Source organism: Sceloporus occidentalis, unplaced genomic scaffold (genome assembly GCF_023333645.1).
Source record: "Sceloporus occidentalis isolate IW3139 unplaced genomic scaffold, rSceOcc1.0.p SCAF_24, whole genome shotgun sequence".
Taxonomy (NCBI): Eukaryota; Metazoa; Chordata; class Lepidosauria; order Squamata; family Phrynosomatidae; genus Sceloporus; species Sceloporus occidentalis.
Genome location: NW_028317004.1, coordinates 1,967,736 through 1,989,223, shown reverse-complemented (window position 1 = coordinate 1,989,223; position 21,488 = coordinate 1,967,736). Strand labels below are relative to the sequence as shown.

Genomic DNA, 21,488 nt, shown 5'->3' with positions numbered 1-21,488 from the left:
CACAATGCCAGAGTTCTGTGCATTATTGCTTGCTTGGTTAACCCTATCATTCATTATACAACTTTATTTTTGTACTGCAGTTGACTTTAATACAATAAAATATATATATATATATATCAAATTTTTGCTTTATTTATTTGCATTTACGTTGGGGAAACATTGTGTTTTTATTCATTGCCGTTAATCATCAAACCTTATTGGTAGAGGAAAGTGCATAGTTTGTGATCTATTTGTGTGAACTCAGATATGATTCTAGAATGTGACCGCTGAAAGAAAAAAAGATATTTAATTAACAGAAAACTATTTCTCCTAAACAATTCATTTGATCATGTAGATATTGGCAAGAAAAATGAATGTAGAACTGTTAGCCCAAGAGAAAATAGACGTAGATACTTTTTTAAAAGGCTAACATAGGAAACAATGTAACGTTACATACACATGTGACCTCAATGGTCTCTTCAAATTGAATCCTATTGAAACATTTTAACACAAATATCGTAGACCAATAAGTACATTGTCTAGCAAATTTTAGACACTTATAAATAAACTTGATGCACTTTACAAAGTTGAGGTAAACACTAAGGGAAGAAAAGTTCTAAAACTGAACTCATTATCTACCCTCCTTCCATCTCCACTCCACTACCTGAATTCTCTATCAGCATTAACAACACGACTATCTCTCCTACTAACCAGGCCTGATGTAACATCTCTCACATCTGCCCATTCCTTACCCAATAATCCACAAAAACTCTGGTTAATTCCCTTATCTTCCTTGCACGCCGCTCCTCTTCTGCTTCCCAACTCTGTGAAACCCTCCACTGGCTCCCAATTCCATTTAGAATAAAATTTAAAATCCTGGTACTAACATATAAGGCCCTCCATAACACTGCTCCTCCGTACATTTCTGCCCTCATAAGCAAATACTCTCCTACTCGATCCTTACGTTCTTCCCATGGGCTAAGGCTCTTCTCCTCGCTCCTTTTCCCGTCTACAAGATTTCACTCGAGCTGCCCCATATCTCTGGAATCCACTTCCAATATTCAGAGAAGCCGCACCATCTTAGCTGCTAGAACTTCCTTGTCATTGATACAACCGCCACACTACCTCTCACCCTTATGTTTGTCACCCCATTCCCTAGATTAGAAACTTGCGAGCAGGGCTCTCTCCACCTAATGTATCGGTTTCTAATTCTCGTCTTGTAATACCCCTTGAATATATGCATTGTAAGAAGCGCTGTGTAAATTGTTGGGGCTATATAAATAAATAATAAATAAGGATATTGGTGACAATTCAACCTCTTTCATGCCAACACTTGAATCATAAAAAGAAATTTGATCGTGTCTTATTTTTTCCAACCTAAATTACTACGCAAGAAACTCTACTACTTCTACTACAACCCATACAATTTGAGTTATCACCACCTTTAGAGTAAATTCCATTCCATTATCCAGACTAAATGCTTCATATCTGCTGTCAAATGCTGTTTCTATATATTTTCAGATGCATCTCAATATTTGATACACACATTTTTTTGGGGACTTAAGTATGTTGATACAAATGAATGTCATAGTGAAATATATATACAACTAAGAATTCCCTAATTCTCTTATTTTAAGATAACACCAAATAATGAAGCTGGATATAATAATATATAATGAAAATAAGAAACGTAGTAATAAAAACCAATGCTGTGTGTATATTTATAATACACGATATAATAATACATAGAGTTAACACTGCCTGTGACCCAGTGCAGGATCCATGTTTACCATGTTTGGGGAGCTTTTCCTTGATTTCTGCTTTTGGGGTATATGGGTTGCACGTAGTGATAAGCCATGTAACATATCTGTGCTTTAGCATTATATCTATTTCAGTCAGCTCACTTTGGGCTGCCCTTGCCCTTTGGAATACCCAACACCCTGTTACTCGAGGCCTTCAAAAAATCCCTTAAAACACGCTTTTTTTTATTGAAGCCAAAAGGTTAGCTCTCCCCCGCCTAGCTCTGCCTAACCTTTCCTAGTCTCGCTCCTGCTGCCGGTCTGTGCTTCTGTCCTGTAACGTAATATATTAATCAATGTTTGTAGAGTGCTGCAGAATGTGATGGATTGGTGGCGGGAAGCTCATCTTGGGTTTGAAAATTTAAAGACTAAAAGAAATAATTTTAATCGCGTGTTGTGTTATGGAGAGATTTCGTATTTCTAGCATGCAATGTTTTTTTCTCCTACCTGGGGTTTTAACTAATAGAGAAGGCTACCATTCCTGGGCTTCCTGCCAGAAGTGCAGCAATTATCGAACGGTAAAACCGCATCAAGGGGAAAACAATTTTGTTTCCATTTGGACTGCCACGAGTCCATTGATCTCCTCAGATTAGTTTCAATTTAGAGCAAAGCTTCACGGTCAAAGAAAATGAGAAGATGTACAAATATGCTTCCAGGGGCTAAACCAGGTGCTGCTTCAGCCCTTCTCCCACTAACACACTGGCTTGTTTTCTTACTGTTAAGTAGTAAATAGTGACTTTTTGATTATTTACGTCTATAAGGTTATTATATATATTTATATATATATATATTATTTCATTTATAAACTGATTCCATGCGCATTATTATGGCTTTTTGGAGGTAGAACATTGAGATACACTGATACCCGGCAAGCATTCTGAGCTATAGTAAAGGGAGGGTCAATAGGGACCTACACGTTGTAAAGGAACAAACACGTCAGGCCGCAGAACACACAGGTTGACGCTATTTGCTGGCCCTCCCCAGATTTCCGTAAGGACCAATCCCCTCTAACCGGATGGGTGGGTCTTCTCCCTGGCGCCCGAGGAAACAATAAAATTCTACTCAGCCAACTGCCTGCTACCCTGCCTTGAGTGACATATACAAGAGCCATTCTTAGGCTGCGGACGGTTATAAGGGTGGGTCCCAGCGCTCTGCGTTCAAGGCTTGCTTAAGATGGCGGCGGTGTCCTCAGCAGCATCTCTGCGTGGGACTGATTACGAGAATGGGCTGCGTGGCGGCGCTGGTTCGACCGGAGTGGTGCAGGAACCGGGCGAGGATGATCCTATGGGCCGAGGAGGATTGGATCTTGATCTCGAGTTGCTGGGTTCTGGTAGAAGGAATCGAAGGAACGCGAGTCGAGGTGCTGCCGGTAGAAGACCGGGTGGACGGAGCTCCACCGGCAGTGCCACGGGCGGAGGATTGGAGGAACTTGAAGAAGAGGAGTTAGAGGAAGAAGAGCCTGGCGAGATCAGTGGGGATCCGGCTATCGAGGATCCGGTAAGGACATGCGCACACGATGTGTATTAGTGTCAGGGATTTTTTTTCTTTAGGGAGGTGAAGATGGCGGTGGGTGGGTTATCTTGCGGTGAGTGATGGGAAGTACGGAAAGCGCATGGTGTGCATCCTGAGGTAATGCGGTGCTTTCAAGCCGACTAAGCGGCCCTGAAATGCTCGGAGGGAAGGCCTGACCGCCACATACCTCTGTGCGGATGAGATCTTTAACGTGGGTGTGCTTTACCACAGTAATAATGGCCATCGACTGCTTTGCTTAAGGCACCTGAGTCTGATACAGTACATTGGCGGTACAGCATACTGCGGGGTTATGCAGCCATGTGCTATAAGCCATCATATAGGCCCTACAGGTGAGCGGATGTTTTTGTTTAAAGGGACACTCCAGTGTCCCAGGCAGCGCCCCGAACAATGAATGCTTTGTAAGTACCTTCGTATGTATTCGTTTATAGAAGCTGCAGCAGTCTGTTCCTCCATAGTCTGGGGTTTGCCACCATTGGCTGCCCCATGAAAGCAGTTGGTGGCAGGAAAATGTTCCTTTTGGAATCAATAAGGACACCTACCACTAATTCACACGGCGGGAGAAAATATTAGATCTCCCCCCTGCGTCCTTCACTGAAGCTGTGTTACCTGGGCAGTGTATCGTGTGTTGGGGGATGGGTTTGGGTAAACGCATCTCCTGGCTTGGTATGTGATGGGGTTTAGGCACCACTGGGGTATAGAGGCATTTAGGTGCACATCGCTGTGTTAGTTTAGGAGTGGATTGAGTATTTACCTGGCGTAGAAGGTGCAGTAGTTACCATCCTCCTCCTCCTGGTCCTGTGGTTTGCTGCTGATTGGCTCTCGTTGAGGTCGGAGTATATCTGCTGCTGAACACATCTGCGCCGGGTCATTTAACTCCGGTGGGGTAAACGCATAAGAGCAACTCTGCAAAATTCACAGGAAAAATGAAAGCGATGATGCAGTGTTTGGTTATTTCTAAATCTTGGCTGTTAATATCCAAGTAGACTGGATCTCTCGTGGCCTAGAAGACGAGGAGGCAGAATGTTTAAATTTTGTATTTCTGTGAGATGCTTACCTGATCTCCTTGTAGGAGCTGGAGGCCATCAAGGCTCGCGTGCGGGAGATGGAGGAAGAGGCAGAGAAGCTGAAGGAGTTACAGAATGAAGTTGAGAAACAGATGAACATGAGCCCCCCGCCAGGCAATGGTTAGTGTCATCGTTCTTTCCTCACCTCTTGGTTTCATTTACAGGACTCTTGTGCTGCCCCCGTGTCTTTGGTACATGCGCCAACGTCTTCTCTGTAGCTTCTAACTCTATTGTATGTGTATAAGAAGTGTACATGTATATGTGTAATACTTTATCCTATCTATGCTTCACAGGCCTGGTAGATTACATTTCCCCTGGTGTACTATCATTATACTAGCTATTGTGTACACCCATAATGGAGGACTTGTCCCCCTCTTCCTCTTGATTGTAAGCGAACACATAAGGCCATTCTCTTCCTTGTGCCGCACACTCATATCAGCGTGTCGTGGCCGGCATGTATGAAGCATTGCGTATATGTGGCTGGTACGTGAGTGATAGTAATACGTTTTGCGGAGGTCATAGTGCAGCTCTTTTTAAAAGCCAATATTACATTATTCCCTTTATTGGCGTGTTTAGGTGTTCATAAAACCTTTTGTTCTGTGTTCCGGTGGACTAATCTTACACTCGCGCCTCTGTGTGTACGGGGCATGGTGGCTAGCGGCTACCGTTGGCCACATGCTATATTGGTTTTCCTCTGCAGTGCTTCCACTCACTGTAATTCATACCTCTAAAATCTGTGTGCATTCTAATGTGTCCTGCGTGAAAGTACGAGCCCATGCATATGTCTAACATAACATTTCATGCTTTTCACTGCTTTGACTTTACTACTTATGGTATTTACAGCTGTATGAACTGTAGGCATAGTCAATAGTATTGGTTTGTATAGCGCCATCATAGTCTATAGCGCTGTACAATGAATAAACTGGAAATGACAAGTAGTGGATAACGGAGTACAGAAGCCAAGCAAGGAGGACCGTGCCCAAACAAGCTTACCGTCTGAATTAACGATCGTGTGTTTGGCGCTTTTGGCGCAGGCTGTCATTCTTCCCAGATATCTCAGCAGAGGCGGCTGTCGGTTCAATCCCTCTTTTCAGAATGAACGTGGGATATATGTACATACACGTGTTTTCAAAGTGAACACATCTGGGCCTTTAAAACATAGCAACTTTGCTTTACCTCCTGCAGCTGGACCGGTCATCATGTCTGTGGAGGAAAAAATGGAAGCTGATGCTCGTTCCATATACGTTGGGAATGTGAGTCCTAATCTTTGTTTCTTGGTGCATGTTTGTCTTAACTACCATGTTTACCAGTTTAAAGGTGATGTCTGCTTCGACAAGACTGCACTCCAGCAGGTCATGGTGCTATACCCTAGGCAGCTGACTTAGTTAACCGTCCCATGAATAATTCTAATTTTACGTATCGTTTAGTTAAACATTAAATTCTGTAGTAGGTGATGAACACCTTTAGATAAATTGGTATTTCCCTTGTCTAACCTTTTCTCTTACGCACAGGTTGACTACGGGGCGACTGCTGAAGAGCTCGAGGCTCATTTCCATGGCTGTGGCTCTGTGAATAGGGTGACCATTTTGTGTGACAAGTATACAGGTCATCCAAAGGGGTATGCATTTTTTGGACTATGGTCATCTGTTAGGAAGAATTTCTTTTCTATTCGATCCGTGGTGATAAAAAAGTAAATGAGATGAAGTGGGCCGCTTGTAAGCCATATAAAACACCCAATATACCTATAAGATGAGTCTGTTTTTTCTTTCTAGGTTTGCATATATTGAATTCTCAGACAAGGAATCAGTCAGAACATCGATGGCGCTAGACGAGTCTCTTTTCAGAGGGCGACAAATAAAGGTATTTGACAGCCAGAACATTTACTTGTACACTTCTTTTAAATTAGGTGGGTAGCTGAAACTTGTCACTGCTTTCCCATTATTATACTGGGGCTGTTGTGCTTGTTACTGGCTAGTAAGAAGTGTTTGGTCTTGGGACATAGCGTAGCATTCCACGCTCCTCTGTGTGGCCTAAAGAACAGAGTAGGAAGACTCCATCACGTCCCCTCTAATCCAGATTTAAAGCGTTACATAAAAATTTCTTTATACAAAGCACCTCTTCTGTAGCTAAACTTTTTTGTGCATTTTTCTTAAGGAATGCTTCCTGCTCATGAGCTGTAGACACCAAGATATCCTGATCTTGTATAACTTAAAACGTTTGAACATCACTGAATATTCCTTAAGGCGGACTATAGTGTAGCACATTGAAAGATTGGTTCAAATACTGATGGTCTTCAGCTGGTCCTAGTAGCCAAGCTGGGAAGTTATATGCAAGTGATGCGGCCCTCCTGTCGCATTCTTTTGCATAAAATAGATTTGTCTTCAGGTTCTAGTAACGTAGGGTCTTAGTATAAAGTGACAATGTTCTACTGCTCTGCAATTACCTACCGGCTCCAAGTTTATGTTCACATGCATGTTGTCAAACAGCCCCTCAAAAGTGCTTCTTGTTGCAGGTGGTTCCCAAACGGACAAACAGACCGGGCATCAGTACAACAGACAGAGGCTTTCCACGCGCCCGATACCGAGCCAGGGCTGCTTCGTACAGCTCCCGTTCGCGCTTCTACAGCGGTTACACTGCTAGACCCAGAGGGCGAGTGTACAGGTCTGAGAAAACTGTTTAGAACCCTTGGGGCTTAAGGTTATGCTGGAAGCTTTCTAACATGCGCTGGAGCCCGGGTGGCACGTGTGTTTAACATTGGTCTTGTCTCTTTCAGGAGTCGGGCTCGAGTGACATCATGGTATTCTCCTTACTAAAAATGTAACTTTAGGAAGACCTGAAAGGGGGAAAACAAAAAAAGAAAAAAAAGAAGACTGGAAAAAAAATTAAGTTAATATGGGTCCACCCTCTTGTGCTTCTGCTGTCCATGTCTGTTCTTCAAGCACTGCATAGAGAGGGTTGTGGTAGGGCAGCAATGTGATGCCAAGTATGTGGCGGAAATGATGGGCTGTCCTAGTGTGTGTGTGGGGGGGGTGTACAGCTTTTCCATGAGTCCTGGGGTGGTAATACCTCCAGGTGGGGATTTCAGGATGTCACTTATGTGTCTTGGGGGGGGGGGGTCCCATCTTGGCAATCTGTGCGGGAGGGTGATGTCTGCTAAACATCCTGCTGTTTCTCCTCCCTCCCCCCCTTTTTTTTTTTCTCCCCTCCCCTTTGTTTTTTGCGTGTTTTTATCTTTGCAGGTTTCTTTCTATGGGAGAAGCTTGTTTTCCGGAGACACTCGGCTGCCCATTACACAACAGCCTTTACTTTACTTTTTATTCTGGCTCAAGTTTCCTGCATTCTTTTGGAAGACAAGAGCTGGGAGAATATATTTTTTTTTTTTTGGTTTTTAGTTATGAAGTCAGAAGGACTTATTATTTTTATAATAGTGTATGGCAGAGAGGGTCATAAGAAAAAATAAAAAAAAAAAGATTTTGGAAAAGCGTGTGCTGTGTTTACAAAACCCATCCTATATATTCATTGCTTTTGGTTGTCCCTAATGCATGAAACGGCATCGCTTGGTACTGGGTGCCCTTCTCTTCTTAGTGTGTCCACTAAGGATGCAAAGCGATATTTTTTTGCAATTAATGTTGACATGCAGATGGTTTGGACCATACATGGACAACGCACATATTCTGCACAGATTTCCTCAACTCAGTGCTCACAATTTGCTTGTGCAGGGTGCAGACTGCTCCATTCTGCTTTGCGTCATCCATATTGTATGGTCGTTTTCTGGTCTAAAGTCTTATGACCCAGGTGACGGTAAAAAGGGAACTCGCTCTGTTCTCTGTAGGTGTCATAGGGTGCCTATAAAGTGTGGGGGTTTTTTTTGGATGGTTGTGGGTTACCTGCAGTATATGCCCTGTTTGCTACACTTGTGTGTTGTCTTTCCTAGCTGGACTTCAGACACAAATGGTCAGTGCCAGCCTAAGAACATTTAGTCATTTTGCCATTTGTCAAATGTGCCTTGCAAGAGAATGTTTGAAGCAGTTAGCTACAAAACTATTTGAGATTGTTGCATCACATGCGGCCCAATTGCTGCCATGTTCAAAAGTCCGATCTCATGAGGGTTCGGAGTGACAAGCACTAGCTGCACTAATGTGCTATTTTGGCTATCTTTGAAGCCGTCCAATTCAATGTCCCATCAAACCAAATATTTTTGAAAACTAGACACCACAAGGTATTTAAAATGCTGGTATTGTAACCCTTTCCATGCACTAATTCTACTACCACCCTTTGTCAAACTTTGGTAGTAATTTATTTTGTGGCTTTCTTTTTTTTATCACAAAAATTGCGCTTCAGGTATGGATTTACAGGTCCAGGTATGTGTCACCATCAAACACCCCAATGTGTGTTCAGCAACATCTCCTGAGTACAGCGATACCCCAAATGCTTGGGTTTGTCGGGGTGTTTGGGTGGTAAAATGCCACATTTAGGAAGCGTGCATTTTTTAACTTGGAACTTTAACATCTGGTCATTCTGCCCCCATGTCCTAATAAGACTATCTTTGAAGCCGGCTAATTCAATTTACCCCATCAAACCATATATTGTTTTTGAAAACTAGACACCCCAAGGTATTTCAAATGGTAGTATTTTAACCCTTTCCATGCATGAGATTCTACCACCAGCCTTTGTGGTAGTTTTTTTTTGTTTTTTTTTCCACACAAATTGTACTTCGGGTATAAATATACAGCTCCAGGTATATGTCAATCAAACAGCGCAATGTGTGTTCAGCAATATCTCCCAAGTAGACTGATACCCCACATGCATGGGTTTGTCTGGTGTTTGGGGTTAAAAGGCCATATTTTTCCTCCCATTTTGCTCAGTCTGTGCCTTAGCTTTGAGCCCGGCCAGTCCAATTTACCCCATCAAACTTTTTTTGATACCCCTTCGGTCTTTGGCATGCAGACCCTCTGGTGAACTTTTCCAACATTTTTTCTAAAGGGCACGCCGCCATCTTGAGTGGCAGTCACTTGCAGTAGTGGTGGTTGTGACCGCTCTCCGGAGCAGTAACAGCACGTCCTGGGGTGAATGTTCAGTGTCGCTGAATGCCTCGTGATCGAGGTTTCAGCCACACCAATGGAGATTAGGAGGCGATCAAACTCTTAAAACAGCCGTTAGCTGCCGTACAGTGTATGGCGGATGTTGACACCCGGGCAGGGGTCAGACATGGTCCCTGATGCCGATCTTGGTGTTGCCGAATGCCTCGACATCGAGGCACTACAGCATCGCTGCTTAAGCGGAGAACGTGATTGTAGATCACTTTCTAAGCTTGTTTAATGAAATGACGTGTCAGGTTGCGTCGTTAACGGACCATTATTGCGCGACGTGCCTGACCCATCAATGGACGTTAAGGATAAGCTTGCCAATCCCATGCATGTTTCACTATAATATCGGCTGAGGTTTAGTGGCACCCTGGATGAAGTTACTATCCTAAGTGTCAGCCACAGGTGTGTCTATAATTAAGTTGCATTTTCTGGATTGCAACGTTTCTGTAAAGTTTCGAGTTACTCATCACAACAGTGGTCTTGTAATAAGTGTATAACACTAAATTTAATGAGGTTTTAATATGGGCACACTTGCTTTTATAGTGATTACTGTGATATATCTATATCAAATTTCCAAAATAAGCATGTTGTATACCCATATCACTCATAATTGGGGAGGTGGTGACTTTCTTATTGATACTATAGCAGTATTGAGTTGCCCTCATAAAAATAAATACATTTGCTTTAAAAAAAAATTACAAAAAGATATATTACATAATAAAACAGTAACGCAGGGGGCGGGTGATGGATAATGTTGGCCAGAGCGCGTCGTTCTCAGCTAGCTAAACTTTGTAACAGGTCCGTAAAGCTGCGTGCGCATGTACAGAGGGCTGAGACGCTGCTGGCTGTGGCTTTTAGTGCAACGGGTGATGGGTATTTTGCGGCGGCTTCTTTTGTTGCCAGGACCACTTCTTTCAGTGCTTGGCACAGAGCTGCTCCTTCCCCGGCTAGTTTTGTTTGCAGTTGGGCGCAGCCAAGCAGTCGACCAAGAGTATCTCCGATGAACACAAGCTTGTGAGCAGCAATCACTAACTGCTTCCCGTGTCCCACGAACACACGGGGAGGTTGTGAACTGGCGCTGCCAAGAAAGGTGCCCACGCAGGACTGCAGAGTCTGTAGGTGGCCGTGACTTTGAGCTGCATAAAAACGTAACAGTTGGCGGTCCTCCTCTGAAGGGTTCATCTGAAACAAAATGATTTCTCTGTAAACTGTAGCATTGAAATGTTGATCTTTGACTAGTTAGTCATCACCTCTTGCTGGGTCCATCCAATGATAATTCTATTTTAGCCAGAACCAACTGGTTCTACTGGGTTCCAAGTATAGGTCAGGCTTTTGAGGCACAGCTGCAGACTGAAGCTCATTTTACTCTATGTATGTGTGTATATAATCATATTGAAACCAGTTCTAACGTTTAAATACAAGCATTTTAGACCGCTGTGTATTTATCAGGTACGCTCATTAGTTCTGGTACCTGAGCATATCTTAAATTACCAAACACCCTGTATACTGCCTGGAATTGACATTGTTAATCACCCAGCTGGACGCTGACTAATCACTCCATAGCGACACTGACTTCATTAGCATGGTCGTAAAGCGTTACCTCAGAGTGGTGCTTGAGCATGGAAGCTTATTGGAGAAAAATCGGCTAAAATCCTGTCTGTCAATGGTTAGCTAATTTACTGTATTGAAAGATGTTTTATTCTTTTAAATGTGCGTCTTCGTTCGTTCTACTTTGTGTAGCTGCAATACGATGCATGTTCTTTTTAGAACATATGTGAGAAGCCTGTAAATAGGGGTTTCTATTGTATCTTCATATAAATAATTCCTTTTTTTTTTTCCTTTCCCTCATCTTCCTCATGAAAAATTCACTCAACATGAGTTTGGTGTGCACATACACACAAAGAGGAGGAAAAACAAACATTCACAAGCTTGCCATTTTTAATCAAACAATTTAATATAAAGCCCTTAGGAGGGATAATCAGATTTCATATATTGTTTACAGATCCTTGCGTACCAGGACTACAGAAAGTGGATCAAAAGATTTGAGACTATAAGATCGTATAGATGAGAAGTTTCACCAGCACACTTCCCCATGTAATGTTTATACACCATATACGCTGCCCAATTCTCCATTACGCACACTAGGCCCCTGCCGCTTTAACAGACATGGCTATTACAGCTTTGTGGCTAGATGAATGATGCTGTAGCTGCTGCACCCAGCAATACTAATGTTGTAGCGCTAGGGGGTGAGATGAAAAGGATTCAGGCACCTGAAGCAATGTGTAACTAAGTGATAGGGAGAGTGTGTATGTGTGTGTGTTTGATGGATGACCCAAAAGCCATGTGCCCCAGAGGGTCTAAATCTGAAAGGTCCCTACTGCTTTTTGCGCACAGCACAAACTAAATTTGGAGGGACATAATGTTATTCCATGGCAGTGACTTACATCTAATTTTTATCCTGCACTTACCTCTCTCTCTTGTGATTGGCTCTGCTCTTTGTCTGTCTGTATGTCTCTGGGTTTTTGTACCGTCTGAGCTGTAACAGTTCCCTGTAGGCAAAGAAAATCCGCGCAGGTTAAGTATGCCAAGTGATGGAAGGAGGAGAAGATCTGTAGAATGTGGCCATGGGGTTGTAATTAAAAAAAAAATAAATAATAATAATGGGTGTGAGAAACAGCTGCTATAAGTGTACGAGCAATGAGAGTGCTGTGGAAGGTGGGTATTAATGAACAACAGAAAGCCCACAATCGGTGGCTTTGGAGCTGCAACAATAGAACTATACAGAGCACTAGGTGCACATGGAACAATAGTAAACGAGCCTGAGCTGTAGCAGTGTGCTTACCTGTAGATGCACATAATGATTGTCTCTACACTGTATCCTCTCGTATTCACTGTCTGCATTCTCTCCTGGATCACTTGGGGGAGGAACCAGGGTAGGTGGCGGCGGCAGAGGCCTGTCCTGGATGCTGCCCTTGCGGTGAGGTGCTGGGGATGCTGTTGCAGGCAGGGCTGGAAGTGGCCTTCGAGAAAGACTCTCGCTGGAGGACAAACGTGGCCGTGGGAAAAGGATGCCAGCATTAGCACTGACAAGTCTAACAATGCACCCGCTTTGCTCCTGAATGAGTTTTGTCATCTCAGTACCCCCATCCATAAGATCTCTCAATGCGTACTCCAACTGTTCAAGGTGCCCATTGAGTTCTCGATGCAGGGCAGGGTCTGAGGCTTGGCACGATCGCAAGAGAAGAACATGTGACATACCAAGAAATTCCCTCAGAGCTTCCACAGTCCGCCCTCCTGTTACATATTCTGGACACCCTGTTCCCTTGCCTTCTAATGTACCCTCGTTCACAAGGGATATGGTCCTTTGTAGTTCCTGATGCAGCAACCTCAAAGACTCCACTGTACAGGTGGCATTGCTATGGCTCTCCCAAGTCAGTAGGGTTGGGATGCTAGACTCCCTACTCCCTCCAGAATCTGCGGAACGGGCGCTGCCTGTGCTAGAAACCGAGAGACGGTGAGTGTTGACGGGCTCTACGGTTTCAGGAGGATGGCCTGTACTTAGAATATCCTCAGGAGCCTCGTACAAATTCTGCAGCCCAGATACACGTTTTAAGTTAGAGGGAAGGGAATAGATTCCCTCGTCTTCATCTTCCTCAGAAATCTCCTGCGACAGACCATGTAATGCAGGAGGTACATCATATATATCCTCTGGAATCTCTTCAGACGCAGTGTGTGCAAGAGCCGCATCCTTCGCTCGCAGTGCTGGACTGTCGTATATCTCTAAGGTAGATAATGGATCTCTTATGGGTATCGAAGGCATATCATATACCTGCAGGGTAATGGGAAAGGTTGACAGTAGAGAGTTAAATTAGATGCTCTGAATAATAATTTAAATGGATGCACGCCTAAGTGAAACAGAGCTAGACGTGCAAAGAGCCAATGTTCGGACAGTGTGTATTCTACCCTGCCAGCTGTGTTATTTATAAAGTTGGTTTAAGAGCTACAGAGGATAAAGAGAGAGATGTGTGTGTGTGTGTAAAGGGGTGCTCTTCATTATGGGTAGATGGTAATTGGGCTCCTTTTGGTTGACCTTACTGAATACGTTTAGACTGTGGGTGTAGACTGTGCATTTGGCCTTTATGAGTGTTGAAGCTTTCAAGTGTTCTCACCTCTGTCGATTCTTGTGAAGATACTCCAACGAGGCGTGGTGAATTGTAAATGTCTTCCTGAGTTTTGACTGATGGAAGGGAGAGACACAGCCGTGCAATGGGGGGAACTTGATACACCTTGAGAGAGAGGGAAATATCGATCTCTTTATAATACTGTTACTTCTCATATGCAAACTAGTACACAAACCAACAGGAGAGCAGTTAAATTCCCCTTCTTGTAGAGGTGCCATTAAGGCAAAAAAAAGACAAAACAATTATTGAAGACTATTGTTTTGTTTTTTTCTCTTTATAGGATTGAATAGACAAAGAAACACTTGATTTACCAACGCTCACTTCCGCCTGATGCCTTGGCTCCGGTCTTCTCTGTAGAAGCCGGTCTCTGACTATACAGGAGCCGGCTGCGTCCGTATTGCACAGTTGGACGCTAGCTGTTAATCGAGCACATAACAGTGGACACGGCCGGCTTCCGCAGAGCAGACCAGAGACCGGGCCACATGTGGATGTGACGTTTGCTAAATAGTTGGTACTGTCAGCAATTTCTAATAGTGATATTGTGTAATTGTGTCTTAGAATTTTCAGGAGTTTGTTTTCCTGAAAGACTAAATGGCTAGATATTTGTCTTCCCAGAAGTGAGAACAGTTGCACATCATCATTTCAAGTCAAGGTCTTATCTGTAGAGTGCTATTCCCAGCATCATTGTGTGGCTGGTTGCTGAATCAGGCTTTATTTATATTTTGGTTGTTCCGTATTGATTCTTTCAAGAACATCCTCCTACAAGCCCTTAGCCATCACTCCATTTCGGTCTTACCTCGCTGCTTATCTGAGCTTGTGACACATTATGTTTGTTTTGTGGCTCCTCAGATCTGCTTCCAAGATCTGCAGCCTCTGTTGCTGTTCCCAGAAAACGTGGTGCCTGATATTCACATTCCTGTGATGATATCTCAGGAAGTAGTTTTAATCGATTCCCTGGAGCAATTCCTTGTTGCCCTCTCAAAGAACAACGCCACCACCCCCCAAGCGCTGGGGCATCTTTCTCCAGAACCAACATCACGTCCCCTCGACGGAAACTGAGTTCTTCTGGGCTCTCCGCTGCATTATCGTAAAGAGCTTGGGCCAGCTGTGCCTGGGGATAAATTGAAATTTAATTTAAAATCCCATAGTTTAATCCCATACAGTCCAACACAGTTCATACAAGCGCACAGTTTCCTTGAGCCTAGAGGTAGGCATTTTAAGGAAAACACAAAAATCCCAATTCCAAGTAGCTAGAAAACCGGGGAGGAGGTTGAAGGTTAGGATTTGTCCGTATAATAAATGAATATTGTATTATGCTGAAGGTCCAGTGGGTTTTCAACTTTTAAGGATACAGGTGTTGTCACACAAGAACTGCAATTCAAATTGACATAAGAAAAGATATTAAGGGTTACATAGACGACGCATTTAACACCTAACCCCTTTAGTATCATAGACACCTGATTTAGAAGCTCAACCATTTAATGTCAGGAACACGGTATTTGGAGCTGCGTGCGACTTTAAGAATTCCCTTCCGCAATAATATGTTGACAGGTGGATCATTGTATATAACCTTTGGCTGGATTATCAGTGAAAAACATGGCATGTCGTCACATAGGATTGTCTTTGCTTTGTTAATTATATAATTGCTAATTAATATAAATTGACTTTATGATAAAGTAGTGCGTAGTTTAATACAGTACAATAATCTACTTGTGTGGCAGTTCCACCTCTGGCCAAACACATAAAAAGCCCTGTCTACCCCCAAAAGACAATACATAGGAGGCCATAAGTAAACATTCCCTATAAACCAATACCATTTAAAATGAAGAGAGGCAGCAGGGATTAAAGTTTGTAGAGGAAAACCACAGACAAGTATCTTGATAATACAGAAATACTGTCGGAGAGAACAAGGCAGACAGGAACAACCAAACCCTGCTTAGACAGATGTATAATAGTAAGGAAGCTTTACAAATGCAGGGACCCTTACAGGCAAACGGATCTCAGAATCTTAAACAAAGACAGGCATTTAGATCCAGAGAGCCCTGTGCACAAGCCTCAATCAAGGGACTTTAAAAAAAAAAGGCTTAAATATCATATACAGGCTACGGCATGCCAATGCAGAAACCCTAGCTTACAGAAGAAAGGAATTTCAGTTTTGGGACCCGATACACACAGCAACGTATGAATACCTATACTGAGACAAGGACCCCTGCTCACAGATTAGAGACTAACACGGATGCGGGCATCGTGTTCAATAGATTTCTAACAAAAAGGGAAACCCCTTCAATACAGAGACCAAGGTCCAGAGCCCCTTAGCACCTCACCGGAATCGGGGGGGACTTACATACCAGAGTAAGCAGATCTTTACCTTGAAGCAGTCACCTCAATCCAGAGATGGGTACCACATCATATGAATCTTAGTTCAGTGACATCATAACCTCCAGAAAATTCCCATTCTCTGGAGCACACCGCACAAATCAAATACCTTAGAAATACACCTCAGTCTAGAGATATCACACGTCTGAGAGATACTTAGATATCAAGGCACCGAGATCCGTATATCCCAACCCATGAGAAAGCAAGTGACTCCAAACACAACGACCTTAAGAGACATATTCAACACAAGCATCCCTCCGTCAAAAGCAGCTTAACTCTTCACTCTTCACATCACTGTGCTTAGGCACACTAATAATGAAAAATCCAGTTATCTCTACCTAGAAACAGACAGCAATCCAAAGACAAACCTACAATCCATGCATTGATATACATCTCTAAATACACGCATCTCTTTCGTCTGTAATGGGTAATTACAAAGCATAAACGAGCACTGTCCTCACCCAGCCCCGTCTCTCGCCCATTATGCAGTGAGGGCTTGTTCCTTTAAGAGAATAGAACATGTGGCAGTGACATCATCTCTGATACAGAATAAAGAGACAGGGAGCACCGTGGCCAAGTCCATGCCCAGTACAAGCCAGTTTGTTGAGAGAGTGGATTGTACATAGGAGGAATGTGTCTGTATGGATTATTACGCGATGAGATAGATATTTGTTTAAGACTAACACAATTATACCATACTTTGTTCTTCTACACATAAACATACACATTTTTATGCTTCTATATTATATGAAACATTAACCACCACCCTGATTCCAGAGTGCCAAGCGGCTGCTGTTTTCTGGAATAGCAGTGACTCTACAGGAGCTTTTACCCAAGTGGACTTATTATCTATTGTTTTATATAGTACTATACTATTCCACGGCTCTGTACAATGGCTACTGCTGAACACAGCAAGTAGACCATAACATCATTTTATTTACCAAAACAATAGATAAGGAGTGCCATGCTCTAGACGACTTTTCCCATATATACCTTGCCCGCCTATAGAAATATTTACTATACCCCCTAATACACTAACATTCCACTCTGTTGTTTGATTAAACCATAAACACTATTACCAAAATTACACGAAACACAATCTTGCTACCAAATGAAACGCCGCCCCTCAACCTTCTTCACATATTTAACTTTTTTTGCATCATCATCCAGAAACAAGCCCAACAATGCAAAGCAGATCAAACTCCCCATAAACATGTACATTCAAAGATTACCGCAAGGTGAAAGATGTCCATAAACAGCCTTAAGAGTATTCCACGCTAACATTAATCCCTTAACTTCACATAAACCAGGATCATTCTCTCGTGTCTCTGCTGAGCCTAGCAGGAAACGATGGGCATGTGGAGACAGAGCCAGATGCGCTCAAAGTTAAGAGTAAAAAGAAATCTAGGGAATATCCTTTACTCTGTCAACTGGCTGCATTGTAGAACCCAAAAAATCAATGATGTAATGCGGAAGGCGTCAGCGTCCTTGAGGTTGAGGATCATGGGACCCAAAAGAATTATGGATGAACAATCCCTCTCGGAATACTCCTGAGAGAACAAGCAGCAGACCTACCAAGAGCCCACTGTACATGAGCAATGTTTCTTGCCAACCACCAGACCCTTTTTAGGGTTCCTACACTCCAGAAATCACTAAATCTTAGAAAAAGAGGAGACCCCGTGTCTCCCTGTGTTTGAAATGCCCAGGAGGACATGGATTAGTGAAAACAGGTGCGACTGGTGCCGACATTCCAGTCATTCACCAAGATAACCACCACGCAAAAACGAATGCGTGCCGTGTGATCGGGTGACTTCATCTATTAATAACTCCAACTTTAATAAAGATACCATACACTTTAGCAAATACATTGGAAGAATAGAACCAGCAACAAATCGCCCCTTTTCCAACTAAACTGGTAGTACAAGATTTCACAAATAAAAGTGACTGGTCTAGAAACCTAGCCGTCCACAACGAGGCCTGCATGATGGAACAAAGTCAATTATCGGGACATTTAAGGCTAAAACACACGCCCCATTTGGAGGGTTTTATGACATCTGTTCCAGACCAACTTCTAGAGTGTAGAACCAGAGGAACAAAACACACAATCTAACAATGAATGTGTCACACAGTGTACACGTCCTGAACACGGTATTGTGTAGAATATAGAATATTTTGTAGGGTTTTGCAGGAGGTGCCGGTCAGTCCAGAGCTGGCCCTAGATCCCTGATATATATTCACACAACCCTCGGTAACTTCAGGATCAAACTTCACGTAAACAGCAATACCTTCTGTTTTCTCGCTTATTACAACTGAACTACCCCTCATGATGGGTGAAGCTGGGACACAAGCGCAGGAGGACACTTATTAAATGTATACCCATTGTACTGCGCTGCGGGGTATGATGGCGCTATATAAAACAATACATAATAACAATAATAATACATGCATGTGGAGTTAAATAAACATCATTAGTTACTTACTGGCATTGCGTCCTTTCTTCTGTCACACACAAGCCATAGAGGAGGTAGAGTCAACAGGACTTCACAGACCTTTTCTCCTGTAAGACTGTATATAAACACATAAGTATATATTTATAAACAACGGTGAAAAAAAACCGTGGAAAAATAAATACAGTGACATGCGCCGGTAAATCCATGACATCATCGAGACGGATGAAGCAATAATGCAGAATCTATCCGTTTACCAGGGGGTAGTGAGTTTATAGGGTGCATGAGAGGGGGAATGAGTGGGGGAATGAGTGGGTGCATATAGGGTGAGGGTCAAGGGGCTTACTTCCACGAAAAAGGAAAATGAGAGTTGGCTGAGAGACTGCACTGGGAGGACTGGAGGAGAAAAAGAGACATACAGTGAGGACCCCAGAGAAGTGCTCAGTGGAAATCTCACCCCAATAATGGGTGTCCAGAAGTCCTTGGTCACCTCAGATCCGGTCCTGTCCTCCAGACTACAGGCAGGGAGAAAGGGAGGAGAGAAAGGCAAGGCGAGAACACAAAGGTGGGGGAGAAAGAGGAGGAGAGAAAGGCTGGGGAGGGGCGATGGAGAGAAGGTAGAGCAGAGAAATACGAGACGTGTGTCTGAGCGATCCGATTGTGTGAAAGCAACCCGCATGGAGAGTGTGTGCGTGGAGTGGGGGGGAGGACACGGAAAACACGGATTAACCCGTTGCTTACCAGCGCACAAAAGTGATGAGCGAGATAGAAATGTATTCCTTTATGTTCGGGGTGGGCGAGCAATAATTTAGACTTTGATGGGTAACTTCACTCAAACCATAAGGCAAAAGCAGCTAGTTTGGTAAATGGCACTGACTGCTTAGACTGCGCGCTGCTAATCAGAGCGCTATCTTTTCCCTGTAGGGGAACCCACAGAAGCATGCTATAAGGGGTTAACCCGCTCCATGCCACGGGAACCCCCAGCACAGTAGCAGAGGGTTAAACCCTCCGTGCATTCGGGGAAACGCTCAGCGCTTTCATTGATCGGTTCCTTCGCAATGATTAACTCATCCCATGCTGGTTGGTTTTATGAATATGGCTCCTGTGAATTTTGTTTGTGTGGGAACAGAAGGTCTCTTGTTTTGTAGGGAGAGTCAGCACCAGCCTACCCCCTTCTCTGCACACACACACACACACACACACAGGCTGCTTGTGTCCTGCCTGCTCCCTCCCCCATCCCATCTTCTGGAAGTGTCACACATGCATGCACTGTACACACACACACACACACACCAGCTATTATAAACCTCACCATAGCTTTGGAAGGAAATTCACATTTTTTTTTGTTAAAAGACCTAATTTAAATACACAGTATTTCTCCCAATTAAGGCATTTTAATGATGTGTTTGTCATTTTACAAATACACACAAGCGTGAGCAAACCTATGTGCCATTTCCAACATATGCAATATTTGGGTTTAATGACCTTGGAGGGCTATATATATATATGTATATATATCCTATTTATATTTGATACCGAAATTATTTTGCCAAAAATAAAAATGATCTTACTAAGAAACATAGAATTTGACGGCAAATACAAACCATTTAGTCCATCTAGTCTGCCCCTTTTAAATGGTGTAAAGACTCAGAATTTAATCAGTTCTTGGTCTTGTCTTCAGAGCAACTGTATGTCTATCCCATACATGTTTTAATTCCCTCTCTTTATTAGCATTTACCACTTCTGTTGGGAGGCTGCTCCATTATAATAGACACTGAGGTCTAATAAAGAATAGCAGTCTCACTTCTTAGTTAAACTATTCCTCTAAATGTCATCCTATTTTAATATTTACAATCGTTAATGATTCCTGAGTTAAAGTTCCGGTTTCACCCACTCCATTTAATTTAACACTTTTACACGGGATTAGAAACACCATTCTGTAAAATTTTGCTTCATTCATATTTTTTCTTGGAAACAGTTCTGTGACAAAAATAGACACAGAAAGGGTTTTATCATAGAAAAAGGGAACAAAACTTCCTAAAGGTTTCTGTTGATGTGATCAAACCTTAAGAGGGAATAATTAAGTGACAGATCTGCCACAGTTTATTGTTTAACGAAACAGCACCTTTAAGTGTCAAAAGCAGCCACTGATACTCCAGCAACATACCTTTTCTGAGTAAATGAGATCTGTGTGAATGAAAGCATAACTGCTTTGTGCGTGTGTAATAGGTGCAAGAATGAGAGTGGAGACCTATGCAATAACCCCTGTGTTATAATAACACTCTCAAGGTGTCAGCACCTGATGGTCATCCGAAAAAGAACTATATTATAGATTTATAGTGAAAGACATTGTTGTATGTACATTTTATTTACAACACATTTACAAAATCAATCATGTTCATCAGCTCCAGCGCAACATACACGGTCACCAACCAGAGTTATACAAGCTATAAAGTATACATTCTAATTTTAAGATAAATTAGATTAGTACTACTAGATCAACATCCACATATATCACCCACAAACTGAACATATCTATTTGTGTTTATGTATATATATATATAGTATTCCAATAACTTCTGCACTCCACGGACCCTGGTGCTGTAAGCCAATAGTCTATGTAAATATATATATTTATATGGATAGATATATATATACATATGTGCAATGTGTCTGTCTGTTTTCTTTTTCCTCCCCTCTTTCTCTCCATCCCTCCCCCCACTTTTTTTCCCCTCTTCCTGTAACACAATCTGGATCAGCAGACACTGTTCATCTTCTTCATCAGCAGAAATCCGGTAAATATTTTTGTTTTACCCCTTCCAAAGACACTTATGTCTTCAGTTTTCTTCTAAAGACTTAAGATCCCGTAATAACTTTCAAAGTCCCCAGATCCCCTCCTCCATTCCTTGCATCCGTCTTCATCTAAAAGTTTCCCGACCCTGCAGCACAACATTTGGAACATTGTGTCAGCTCACTGCTAGCTCACCAGGACGTTCTCTTCCTCAGAAGTGTCTCCAGAACT

General features: G+C 42.8%; 2 protein-coding genes across 2 annotated transcripts; one reads left to right on the top strand and one right to left on the bottom strand.

The window, feature by feature from the left end:
- The first annotated feature begins 2,951 nt into the window (after nt 1–2,951).
- On the top strand, nt 2,952–7,188 carry LOC149300490 (polyadenylate-binding protein 2). The gene is made up of 7 exons (XM_089485078.1): nt 2,952–3,275; nt 4,381–4,495; nt 5,561–5,628; nt 5,887–5,993; nt 6,148–6,235; nt 6,888–7,036; nt 7,149–7,188. The coding sequence occupies exons 1-7, from the start codon at nt 2,952–2,954 to the stop codon at nt 7,186–7,188; spliced, it is 891 nt and encodes a 296-aa protein (XP_089341204.1).
- A 3,048-nt stretch (nt 7,189–10,236) lies between these two features.
- Nucleotides 10,237–21,432, bottom strand: LOC149300489 (embryonal Fyn-associated substrate-like; the record flags this gene model as incomplete). The annotated part of the gene is made up of 6 exons (XM_089485002.1): nt 10,237–10,644; nt 11,931–12,011; nt 12,305–13,291; nt 13,632–13,748; nt 14,440–14,748; nt 21,415–21,432. Coding segments are annotated over 6 exons (1,920 nt in total), but the record flags the coding sequence as incomplete, so codon positions are not given.
- Nucleotides 21,433–21,488: the final 56 nt, after the last annotated feature.

Excerpts from the sequence above, each read along its gene's own strand:
- LOC149300490 (XM_089485078.1), top strand. The coding sequence starts at position 2,952 with ATGGCGGCGGTGTCCTCAGCAGCATCTCTGCGTGGGACTGATTACGAG. Across the intron at positions 5,629-5,886 it reads GTTCCATATACGTTGGGAAT|GTTGACTACGGGGCGACTGC; the intron begins GTGAGTCCTAAT and ends TCTTACGCACAG. Across the intron at positions 6,236-6,887 it reads TCAGAGGGCGACAAATAAAG|GTGGTTCCCAAACGGACAAA; the intron begins GTATTTGACAGC and ends TTCTTGTTGCAG.